At 48.8% G+C, this 12,964-nt stretch overlaps 1 protein-coding gene across 2 annotated transcripts in view; it reads left to right on the forward strand.

Moving 5' to 3' along the window:
- The window catches only part of Tgfbr3 (transforming growth factor beta receptor 3), a 176,791-nt gene that overhangs the window by 117,041 nt on the left and 46,786 nt on the right, over positions 1-12,964 (forward strand). For both annotated transcript variants that reach the window (XM_057772958.1, XM_057772959.1), the window contains one exon: positions 9,960-10,143. In XM_057772958.1, the coding sequence (XP_057628941.1) occupies positions 9,960-10,143 (184 nt within the window). The remainder of the gene's footprint in view (positions 1-9,959; positions 10,144-12,964) is intronic.

Consider the following 12,964-nt stretch of genomic DNA (forward strand, 5'->3'; position numbering starts at 1 on the left):
CCTGGATGGTGGTTGTAACACATAAACTGTCAAGGGCTGGACTAAGGGGCCTGGTTGGGGAAAGCCACATGGCCTATTGGAAGGCATGACTATGATGCCGTCTGTAAGTCTGGTGTGTAGTGTGGACCCACTAATAGCTATATCAAGATTGGGACTTCAGGTTAGGCAAATAAAGATCTCGTTTTAACAATGTATGTTGTGAACAACTTCAAAACTGGAATATAGGCCTTGCAGTATGCCTCTTGGCCAGGGCTTTGGAAACTGTTTCTTTGACCCTTTCCCCAAGTACACTTTTCCTCTGGGCTCCTGGTCGGACTGTTTTCTTAATTAGTACACATATATCCATAGCACCATTGGGACCATTTCGTCATTGAGGTTAAATGTGCTCAGCTCAGTTTCCTTAGCTTTGGCAGAGGAGGCCATCCTGGTTGTAGAGATTGTCAATTATAAACTAGAAAATGGGGGGCGTAAAATTCCAACTTGGAATTTCCCAGAGGACACAAACCAGTTGTATCTGGCTTATGGCCCCTTCTCCATTGCATCTCCCCGAGGAAATGTCCTTCAGGCCCTTTATTCCCTACCCACTCGTGGGTTTGGTTGCTCAGTGGGCCAGAATATACGGCTCTATTTCTCTTGGGGCTTGTATCAGTCATTCACAGAAACTGTATCAGCCAGGGTTTCAGAGAAGTAGAGCCAGCAGGGGATAGACACAAAAAGAGTTATTGCAAGGAGTCGGCTGAACCCACTGTGGGGACAGGCAAGAGAGTTGGAGATACATAGAGCACTTTTTGGAAGGGATCCAGGACCCAGGGGCATAAGCTAGAGCTGACCCCCACAACTGGAACCTCTTCTTCTGGGCAGCCCTCTTCTGGGCTCTTAAGGTCTTTCTACTGCCAGGTCTTTCCAATGGCCTGGGACAGTCCCTTCCTCAAAGTTAATCAGTTTTGGACTTTAGTCACACCTCCAGTACACCTTCTCAAAAGCGTGCAGGCATGGGGGTAGCTAATGGAACTGTAGCTGTATAGGTCGTCTACGGCTGTGACAAGACCCGATTTGGGTTCAGCTTGACCATCTATGGAGAGGAAGACATGGTGTCAGGAACAAGAGGCACCTGGCCATGTTCATCCACCGTCAGGAAGCAGAGAAGTGGATGCCAGGGCCCACTTCTTTCCTTTCCTTTACCTCAGATAACAAGTCTACGAAATCCCGTACAGACATGCCCAGAGGGTGTCCAGCTGCCAACGTTAGCCATCGCGTAGCCAAGCCCAGGCTTACGTGTAGAAGGCACATTGTGCCTGTCTTCACACCTGACATTTGTACCACCTGAGATAGTCTTCCAGCACTCTGTCCATCCTGGGTTCTAGTCAACCATTTCCAAGACACTGGGTCACTGGGGATTTGTGTTTCCTCTAACTTGGTTTCCAGCCAGATAACTTGCGTCTGAAACAGTCATCTCTGCCTGTTCTGTCCCTTCTCTTTCTGCTCACTTTTCCTCAGGCAGCAGGGAAGGAGGGTCAAAGAAATAACACAGAAGGCCGGATGGGTCACAGAGGGGCAGTGATGCCTTCAGCAAAGCCTCCCGCTCGGGTGCCTTGCTGCTCACCTCCAAGCGTGTTTCCCGCTGCCCACCCAGCCTCGGCAGATGATTCCCTCCCCAAAGGGAGGTGGCCTTTCCAGGCGCAGTCAGTGCCCAGTGTCCTGCAGAGAGAGAGAGTGTGGCTTGGGGGAGTCCAGCAGTTTCGATCTGTATGTGCTTTGTAACACCGTGTGGTCTGGCCCTATCATGGCTCAGAGTTCTTCAGTTGTTACACATGAAGATTCAGATTCCATGTAGGATCTGCTTAGCAAGAATGCATATCAAGACTGTGTGACTGTTTCCTCCCTATGGTCTGTTGATGAGGGGCACAGAGCTGAAGGAGGTTGACTCTACCCCATGGGGACTGCCTGTTGACTGATTGCTCCCTAATGCTGGGACAGGGAGAGATCTGGCTGGAAACAGGGTCTCAGGTCTACCCTGTGGCTTGGGCAGGTCCTTTGGTTTCTTTGAGTCTGTATTTCCTGTGAGACACAGAGATTACCAGTGTGAACAAGGAGGACCTCTGAAAGGCCATCCTAAGATCCCAGCTGCGGTTTGGCTTTTGTAAAATTTAGCTTGTACCCTTGAAGTTGGCATATTAGATGTAAAAGAGAAAAGTCCTCCGTAGTGAGAGGTTCCTAGAAGCATACATGGAGGGTAGCCACAGCTTGAGGAGTGTGGTAAATATCAGTAACAGTGTCAACAACACCCAACACCACCTCCTCATGTCCCCTGCCTTCGCTAATGCCCCCCCCCCCCACGAAAAAACACCTTTTAGGTGGCAAATGTACTTTGAAATTAGGCTCAAGTAACTCTTTTGTTGTTGATTTTCGTTTTATTTATTTGTGACAGGATCTCACTATTAGCCCTAGCTGGCCTGGACCTCAGTATGTAGATCAGGCTGATCTCAAACTCAAAGATCCACCTGAGTCTGCCTCCCAAATGCTGGGACTAAAGGCACGAGTCACCATGTCTGACTAGTCTCTCTTAACTCTGTGCGATGGTGGAAGGTGAGAAAGGGTGAACTCAGAAGTGAGGAATATGCATCTGGGCTAGCCTGGGGTGGAATGGCAGGGGGCTGGGCTGAGGCTGACCTTCGGACCGTGGGTGAGATCTGCTTTTCCTTCTCCATGCATGTTCACATCCAGCTCCATTCCCGCGCCGCCTCTGTGGGGGTTCGCATGCGGCTTTCACGCTGGCTTGTGTTCAGGTTTGGGCGTGCTGGTCTCCCTGGCAGCATCAGCGTTCTCTCCGTGCTGTGCACAAGCCTGTGGAGTATGAAGAGCCCAGAGCGGTCTCAGTTCTTCAGCATCTTACATTTCAGGAAAAATTAAAACATCCCAAGATGGTCATGATGAATGTTTTGAGAAAAAATTAATAGTCAAGTATGTTCTAAGTCATTTTATTGGGGGGAAAAAGCAATCTGGTTTGGGTTACAAGATAAAAACACCCCGGAATTTACAAAAACAGTTACATGAGTTTGCGTTTCCTGAATGCGTGATTGGTAAATGCTGTAGTCATTTGGCTCGACAAATATGTAGCTTTGCAGATTATGAATGTAGGTTCATGGGCATGGAAGTTATTATTTCTTTAGAGTAAGCCCTTTCAAAACAGCGTTGAGTCATGACATATGTTAATAGCAAACATGTTTCAGATTGAATTTCATATCACGGGACTTGGAAGGAAATAGCCGAGTAGCGTCCTCCTGGGGTTCGGGTAGAATGGACACGTGACTTCTTTTGGAACAGATACTTCAGTCTTCCCTGGAAGTAAATCTTTCAGTCCCCTGGACTTTGCAGGCAGAATACATCCCAGCATAATCTCTTTGATGCCTTTCTGTGCAGGCCGTGAAGCACCCCGGGGCCAATTTGCAGATCCTCTGAAGCACAGGGCTAGCTAGAGTCTAGTCTCCTCCTCCATTGTCTTCCCCCTGGAACTGAGCAAGCAGGTTCCCAGCCTGGCCGGAGTTTCTGAAATATCAGTGTTTTCCTGGGCTCCGTTTCCCTGAGCAGGAGCTCCGTGTAAGCACATCCTCGTGAGCTGTGAGCGTGAAGGGACGTGGGGCAGGGCGGAGGGGGCTAGAAGCTGACTCTACTGCGCACGTGCAGGATCTCCACCAACGTCACGTGAGCAGGCAAAGGCGGTGCGTGCATTTGAGCAGCCCCGCGGGTCTGTGATCTCACCCACTGATAACCCAAGCTCCCAAGCATCAGGCTTGAGCTGTAGGGACTTTCTTGGGGGGTAGAGGAGTGCGTGAGTGTGACGGTTCCTGGGACAGCTTTTCCTTCTCTTTGTGGAGATGTGTTTTCTCTTATCTTGTAAGGCCCACTTCTTTTTAAATATGCAAAGTAATGACTCCATCCATGGTGTGGCTGGCCTCCCTCCCTCCGAGGGCTCTTCTTGGCCAACTTGATCGTGTGCTTCCGACCTCCATGTGCCCACTGTGGTAAATACCCCCACACACATCATACACACTCATAAAAACAGAAACACCGTGGAGACACAGAGAGGCAGATACGATTTAATTCATTGTATTTTAATGGAATTATTAAGGAATGTGTAATAAATAAAATCAGTACCAGGCCTGGTGATGTAACTCGATGGCAGAGCGCTAGTCTAGTCTTCAAAAGTCCCTGGCTTCAGTCCCCGGTACTGTGAAAACAGATTAGTAAATAATATTTGTATCTCAGTTGTAAGAACTGTAATGTAGTTTCCAGGGTCCCGGGTTCCCACTCCCTACCACCCTGGGATCATTACCTCTAGATTGAGAACCAGACAGGCGAGCATACATCACCAGTCTACATTCCTTCCTTACGGTCACATTGGAGGAAGACGTGTGATAGAAATTAAGAGTGAATCATGTGTGATTTTACGTATAAGTAAATAAAAATCTAATTTAATCCACTCAACATGATATTTAAATATGTGATATAACATAAAATTCACAGACATTTTAGTTTTTATAAAAAACTTGAAACTCTGGTGTGTATCTTCAGTCTTCGATGTGGGTCAGTTAGCAATAATTCAGATGCACAGTCATTAGTGACGTGCGGTCAGTAGTTATCAAATAATACGTGAATAGCAGGAAAGAGGGCCTTTCCAGACCCTGACATTCACAATGGGTTCTGACATTCGCCCCCGTTCTGCTGTTCCTGTGACCTTCGAATCCTCTTTAATACAAACCTTATGCCAACACAGCCAACCAATGAACTTCAAGACGCGTTCTAAGACACACTTACCGTCCTTGGGACACACCTCTCTGCAGCCTGGGTGAGCATTCCGGTCTCCAAAGGAAGAGATGGGAATGGGCGTAATAAATGAATATATCCTGTAGCATTTTGGAAAGTGATGGATTCAATAGAAATAATACACAAAGAAAGATGGGGGCCCTGGAGCGTCCAGGGTGGCAGGCTGTTGTTGATTGTGGGGTAAGAGTGAGAGGCTGCCTTCTGAAGGCAGCATGAGTGACCTCGCGGATGTGGAACGCAAGGTGAGGCCTGGTCACCTGTGGTCCTCTACGATCTGACCGCCCATCTGGGGTGCTCATCTGGGGGTGTTTGTTTTGGATTGGGGATAGGGTGGAGTCAGTCGGGAGATGGGAGGATGGACCCAGGACTGCCCAGGGCAAAGCTCCGCCCTCCTCCCCTCTGACTGAACTGTGCAGCCACCCTGGACCTCTGAGTCAGCTGAGGTCAGCGCTAAGATGAAAAAGCTCACTTCCAGGAAGACGCTGTAGAGACTCCTGAGGAACTCAGCCTTTGCTCTGGCCTGTGAGCTCAACTTCAAGGCATGTGTGAGCCCACTTAGGGCTCTAAGAGTTAACGCTCAACCACAGGTGTGGAAACAAAAGGGCTGGATACCTCCTTGGCTTTGTTTTTCCTCGTGTACTTTTGGAGGAGGTTATTGAATCTGATCCAGAAAAAATAATAAACTTGGCTCTTGTAGCCTCGTTGTAAGTTCTTGCAGTAAAACTCTAGCCTTGGCAGATAGAGTAATACTCTGCTCTTGGAAAAAAGGGAAAAAAAAGTCTGGTAGCTTAACCAGAACTCAAAGTACCAATGCTGTGCACAGTTCGAGCAGGAAAGAACATTCTGGTGAGGAAGGGACCAGGTGCACATTTGCTTCCTGGGAATTGTAAGACCGTAAGCTACTGGGCGATTGTTCCTTCAACAGACCCTTGCTAAGAGTCAAGGTCCTTGGAGCTCAGCGGTCTGCGAATTCCCACAGGAAGACATCTGTCTTGTTTGGGGTGGGGGGCTGGGTTTTAATTAGAACGCAGGAGGAAAGTTCAGGGCTGTGTGGGTGGAGACACGAAACTGCTAAGTTTGCTCTAATAATTGGGTTTTAGCTGGAGTTATTAGGTGAGAAATCAAATCATTAGCTTTAAAGGCCTGGCTGAGAGTCACTTTCTGGGGAGGTGGGGAAGCAAGAGGCTCTGTAACTGGAGGGCTCTTTTCTCGCAGGGAGCATCAGGGACTTTCCCATCAGTAAGCCATGTGTTTTAGAAAATTTGCTCATTTATTTATTTTGTGGTTGTTTTAATACATTTTTTAACATGCCAATCCCAGTTTCCCCTCCTCTCCTTCCACTCTCCCTACCGCCCCCTGCCCCAGCCCCCATGCGCTCCACTCCTCAGAGGGTAAGGCTTCCCGTGGGGAGCCAGCAAAGTCTGACACATCACTTTGAGGCCCTTGCCCTGTATCTAGGCTGAGTAAGGTATCCCTCCAAAAAGAATGGGCTCCAAAAAGCCAGTTCAAGCGCTAGGGATAAACCCTGGTCCCACTGCTAGTGTCCCCACAGACTGCCCAAGCCACACAACTGTCACCCACACTCAGAGGGCCTAGCTTGGGCCTATGCAGGTTCCCCAGCTGTCAGTCCGGAGTCAGTGAGCTCCTGCTAGCTCGGGTCAGCTGTTTCTGTGGTTTCCCCATCATGGTCTTGGCCCCTTTGCTCATATTATCACTCCTCTCTTCGATTGTACTCAGGGAGCTCAGCCCAGGGGTCAGTTGAGGATCTCCGCCTCTGCTTCCGTCTGTTTCTGGTTGGGGGTTTTAGCTTTTCAGGTTGGGGACTGTAGGCTCTCAGCAGTGACCCTTAACCCCATCTTGTGTCATGCACCGTGCCAGGTAAAGAGATTCAGGATGGGCACACGCTTCCTCGGCCCTCGGGTGTTTTTGTTCTCTGTCAAGGGGATGGGAAGGAGGCATGGAAGTCCTGGAGGGGGGATGGGGCTGGGAGAAGACAGGTGAGGAAGGTGCGGCACAGTGGTCCGGGCAGGGAAGGATGGAGGATCCGAGAGCAGGTAGTCTGTGGAGCGTTCTGCGGCTGTCATTGGTTCTTTATGGTGAACCCTGGGATGGAGGGAAGCAGAGACACCCTCTTCCCCACTGTGCTAAGATGCGCAGCTGTTCTATATTATCACTTATTTGCATGTTAGGAAGATTTTCCAGGTGACAATATGGACTGTGGTTGAAGGGATGGGATTGGCTGCTGCGCGCGCATGTTTGTGTGCGTGTGCATGCGTGTGTGCCTGTGTGTGTGCGCGCACGTGTGTATGTATGTGTGTGTGTGTGTAAGATAAAAGGCCAGAAATGTGTTAGCATGACAAAGACCCTGAACCAAGGTTAGGATGGACAATGGAATAAATAAATAATAATAATGGGATAAATAAATAAAGCTGTAGGAAGTTTCTGTTATTTTATCCAAATATAAAATCCTTGTGCTTACCCTTTAGTTCCTTTAAAACGACAATTTCACATTCGCTTATTGTGGTGTGCCAAGAAATAGGTTTGGTCCCTACTCTTTGTGTCTGGCACACATCTCCTAAAACCCTCGTGTCCCCAGAGTGATGTCGCCTATGTTAATGTGACTGGGGTTCCTAGAGTTGGGGGCTGGTTGCCAGGGGAACCAGCTCCTTTATTAGAGGCTGGAACTTTCTCTGCACCAGCTGAGGAAGGAAATAGAACTGGACCTCTTCACCCTGGCCAGGAATTTAATTCAGTCCTGCCCATTCAAAGAGACCCTGAATGGGTCATACTTGCCCCATATTGCAGTCAGGCTCTGAGCTGGTAGTGACTGGACAACCGTGGTGTCTGGGGGAGGAGCCGAAGACTGAATACGTGATAAAAGCCCGCTGACACCGGCAAATATTTGAAGGCACGTGTAACCAAGGACTGAGGACTGAATTCTCTGCCTTGGTTGGTAGGCCTGACTCAGACCAGCAAACAGAATCTTAGGGGTAGAAAGAGAAGAAGGCTGGAGAGATGGCTTTATCAAGGGCTCTGTATACACAGGCACACCACATACACATCATACACACACACACACACCACACACACACTGCGAATGTCATTTTGAAAGGAAGAATATAACCCTATTATAGTAGCAAATGTGGGGCTCTTTCAAGGGTTAGAACAGAAGCCCACAGTGTCTGGAAGTCCCAAGCCCTGTGCGCTGGTCTTGTCCTGGTGCTGAGGGACATCATCTCTCTCCAGTTCCTTTCTCTACTGTGGAATCCATGGTCATTGCTGGTCCTGAGGATCATGGCAGTCACCCGTAAACGATGTCGTCTGTAGCTCCATCATGGCAGAGGGCCTCGGTAGGGCCTGTGGAACTGGCGGTTGAGGGAAGAGTGCTGACTGACCGTTTGCAGAAGCAGGAAATTTCCACTGACCTGCAGTCAAGGGACCCTCCCTACCCCTGGCAGCTTTGCTTTCTTCTAACTGGAATGTGCCTGAGGAGTGGCAATAGCTGTGCTTCCAAATTCCTCAGCCCTGAGTTTATGAACCTTGGGGCTGCCTGGGAAGAAGACCGTGCTGAGGCAGGGTGGATGGTGTGTGGCAGGGAAGACGGACAGACTAGCAGGAGTGACCCCTCCTGGGCCTCACAGTCACGCAGCTCTTTGATGACTTCAGGCTACATTCTGCTAGCTGCTGGCCTCTTCTACTTACGCGATTCTTCGTGCCTTCGGAATGCACCAGCAGGATATATCCCTCCATTCACACTGAAATGAAAAATGCTTGCTTCTCATGATGTGTTTAAAACCCAGAGTTAAATTTTATAGCTATGACAGAAGAAAGGACACAGGCAACAAATATGTAGAGATCCTTGCCTTCGCACCCAGATGGTGCAGGCAGTGGTCAGAGTCCGTCCAGCACTGCTGCGGGCTTTGTTCTTTCAGTGACAAGCTGAATAACAATATGGAAGTGCTTTCTGGCAGCAAGAAGGTTTTACTACAGGAAAGGGGGGAACCCCAGATGGTGTGAGGCAGGGCTGATGTGTGGCTGCTCCCCAGCAGTGATACCCAGAGGTGGCATGGTTAGTGTGACCCACGAAGATGGATGGTGAGCCTTGACATGAACAGACAACATCCAAACAAGGCCACCGCTAAGGCTTCCACACTGCCATTACTTAAAATCAGCGCAAAGACCCTCAGGAGTCGGTACCGTACCAGAAGGGATGTGGTGTTGCCCAACAATGGTCATTCTTGTGACAGTTTTTACCCTGCTTATTAATGACTAGTTCTGTGCCTCCTATGCCGGTACAGACCAGAAAGGCTTCCTTAAGAACCCATCGGGGTCCATGAAGGAGCTCAGTGGGTAAGGCGCTTGCTGCCAAGCCTGACAACCCCCAAGTTGTCCTCTGACCTCAGCACATGCCCACATACATACATGTACTGCATACATACATGCACAAAGTAAACGAATGTTGAAACAAAAAAGGAACTAAACTTGACACATATCATAAAACACGGAACGTGGGGATTCACACTAGGGAGTCAAGCAGATGTGTGAGCAGTAAGGACACTTGGTCATTACTCTAACCACACCACCTTCTACAGACAACCAGTGTGTACTGTCAGCGTCTACAGCGAGTTTGCTCGGGCTCAATGTTAGTGGCATTACTAATGGTCCCCAATCTAGAATAAATTCCACGCAAAGAGTTATACCTGCTGTTTAGGAAATGACAAAGCCGACATTTTTAAAGTTTGTCAGTATTGAGAGAGGTGCAGTGTTCCCCTAAATGTCCAGTTCAGTCCTCCACGGGTGAGCACCGGTTTAAATGAAGACCAGTGGTGCCTGGAAGGTGGACCTCTCATGGAGACTTGTGCAAAATAGCAAAGATGATTCGGACTGTTCCCAGTTTCTCATTGCAGGGTTCTTTCAAAGTTCGAAGGGACGTGCTGCCTGGGGTTATCTGGGAGAAGTGGGTTTGGGGGTTACTTGAGTCAGCTCCCAGAGGGCTTGCCTCTGACACATCTGCTTGCATAGTGGAGAGAAGAGACAAATTGGGTATGATGGGAAAATCTGGCCAGCGCTTTCTCTAGTGCTGTTTGACTCTGGGTAACTATGCCATGTTAACTATGCCGTCCTGCTTGCTTCAGGTGTCGAAGGGCTCTAAGGTCCAGTTTTCATCAGGAAACTTCTCCTCAACAGCGGACACAGAAGAGAGGACTTTTCCTCAAGGAAACGAGCATCTGCTAAACTGGGCCCGGAAGGTATACGGAGCGGTGACTTCATTCACGGAACTCAAGATAGCAAGAAACATCTACATTAAAGTGGGGGAAGGTAAATCTTGCGTGGCTTCTGTTAAGGACAGATTTATAACCATTGATTGTTGGTCTTTCTGAATCCAGGTAGTCAGGGCTAGGAATGGTAGGATCCAGAGAGCTGGAACCAGCAGGGACCTAGGGGGTCTCTTAGAGCGACTCTTCCCACACACCCTTCCTCTTTCTCCTTCTGCAGAAACGGGGCTGGTTATAACCAGCTGAGAGATAGGTGTAATACGGTTGAGAGAAAAGCAGGTTGCTGTGTGGGATTTAGAGCACCGTCAGCCCTGGCATCCAGAACAAGCAAGTGGCTAAGGTGTGGGGAAAGGCAGTGGTAACTGACACCATGAAGGATTTAGCGGGATGGGTTTGACACCTGGAGCAGCTTCTTACTTGCTGTTCTGCAGATGTTTGAAGCCATTGTCCCTTTATGGTGTTGAGACATCAGTTAAATCTTAGACACCAACAGAGGGAAAATATTATTTTTAGTATTAACACTTGTTACAAGGACACAGTTTGGAGAGAGGAACTACATATGCTTTGATAAGAGTTGGCTTATTTTAATTTCCTTGCCTTGCAGAAAGATATAAATATCCAACAGTTCAGTTTTGAAAGCCTATTTTCTAAGAATTCAAAATCATTTTTAGCAGAGTATATTTGGAAGGTCCCCCTGCCCCTCCCCCCAGGGTTACTGGGAAGTCACTGTCATGGATGGGACCTTGTCCCAGGCTGGCTGGGGAGAGTGCTATCAACAGCACCTGCCACCTCCTCCCCAGATGTCCCACAGGGTGGGGATGTTGAGTGCTTGATCCCCAGCTTGGGTCTGCACTGTTTTAAAGTAATAATGAGATAAGTGCAAGAAAGGTGGGCACGGACATTGGATTGGAAAAAAATTAATAAAAAAAGCCCCAAGATCTCTGCCTGTCTGAGGCAGAATCCAGTAGAACGAAGGGTGAAGGGATAACGAGTCTTACATTGTTAGAATAAGGAGATTTGGAGTGGAAATGTGTAGAATACTGGGCCCTGTTTCCTTGACAATGTGTATAGTGCAGTAGTCACCTGGGCCAGTGTTGTAAGGAGGCCGCTTGTTTGTTTCCTGGTCTCCCGGCAGTTCAGACCTAAAATAATCACACAGAAACCATATTATTTAAATCACTCCTTGACCCATTAGCTCTTGCTTCTTATTGGCTAACTCTTACATTTTAATTTAACCCTCTCCATTAATCTGTCTATCGCCACGTGGCTGTGACTTACTGGGTAAAATTTCATCCAGCATCTTTATCCAGCAGGGGCTCCATGGCTTCTCTCTGACTCCACCTCCTTTCTCCCAGCATTCAGTTTAGTTTTCCCCACCTAGCTCTGTTCCTCTATAGCTCTGCTGTAGGCCCAAAGCAGTTCCTTTATTAACCAATGGTATTCACAGCATACAGAGGGCAATCCCACATCATGTCAGGAGTCAGGACTCTCAAGTAGCTGAGCTCCACACTGAGACAGGAAAGCAAAACTAAAAGACCTGATGTCCCAGTGGTAAAAACTGGGTGACTCTGAGGATCCCTAGGATCCCCTGAAGTTTGACTCCAGCCGTTAGTTGGCTCTAAATCACTGGCCCATGTCACTGACAAGAACATTTGGGGTGGGGGGAACTCCTTTGTTAGGCTCATAGACCCCAGGCAATGTTACTGATTATCACCCTGCATCAATCTCAATCTCACCGATTTGCTTCCCAAACAGGGACCATAGGCTACGAGCCCCACTGGGTTTTAGAGTACAGCTCCCACCTTGGAAGCTTTGGTGTTTCTGAAACCCTTGTTAGCTCAGTCCTGGCCAGCTAAATAAGAACTTTAGGATGGGGTCAGCAAGGCAGGTTGCCTCGAGCCATCCAGGTGGTGGTACTCACTGTCCACCCAGAGCAGGATAAGTGGGCGTTCAGTGCGGGCTCTTATCCAAGCACCGTGGATTAATCTCCAGGTTGTAGGTCTTCACTACAAGAAAAGGAGCCTTTGTGTGACCACCAAAGCTCATCCCTGCACTCAGAGTCCTTAGCCACGTTAACCTGCACGATCCCTACCAGGCTTTGTGCTTGTGGAAAGTCACGTGACTTGGGGGACTCCTCGCAACAAAATGTGATTGGTTCACTCAGTGTAGTTGACAGTGGCATCCGGAACTTTAGGAGCAGCAACTTTGGAATAGTTAAACCTTTCCGAGTGGCTCGCACATGGGGGGGGGGAACCTTTGGCTGTTTGTCTCAAATTTCACATCTTTTGCTGACTCCAGAAGCCTGTGCTATGTGTCTATTATGGGCCAGCTACAAGCCTGGACACACCTGTGTAGGAAATGCAAGCCACAGTCCCAGGAGGGGCCTGGCTTCTTGAGTCTTCTGGCCCATGTACACACCTCTTGAGTCTCAATCAGATTTCAGCCCTACGGTTCCAATATCATTTTCCATCTTGTGACCTGGGGGAGGCATCCCAGGGCTGCAGCTGCGAAGTACGCATTCTTCATCTGCACATCTGGAAAACCCCTTAGCCGATGTCACGGGTGCTGCTCCAAGAGCTCGAATTGTGAAGCAGTGGGCTGTTTCCTTGGGCGAGTTTTCTAGAAAAAAATGTAGGATGCATGCGCCAACCCTCTCTTGCAGCAATCACACAAGCAGGGCCATATTGACGACTGTGCCCTTTGTGCCAAGGTGGTGCCGAGGATATTGCGATATTGCCGGGGTTAGGGCCACTGTGTAAGCTGCAGACCAGCAAACAGAAGTTGTACGAGGTTGGGGAGGGGGCAGTGTCAGCACAGCCTGAGAACCTTGAAAGCTGTGCTTAGGTGCCACTGTGGATGTGAAA

This window comes from Chionomys nivalis, chromosome 6 (genome assembly GCF_950005125.1).
Source record: "Chionomys nivalis chromosome 6, mChiNiv1.1, whole genome shotgun sequence".
Lineage (NCBI taxonomy): Eukaryota > Metazoa > Chordata > Mammalia > Rodentia > Cricetidae > Chionomys > Chionomys nivalis.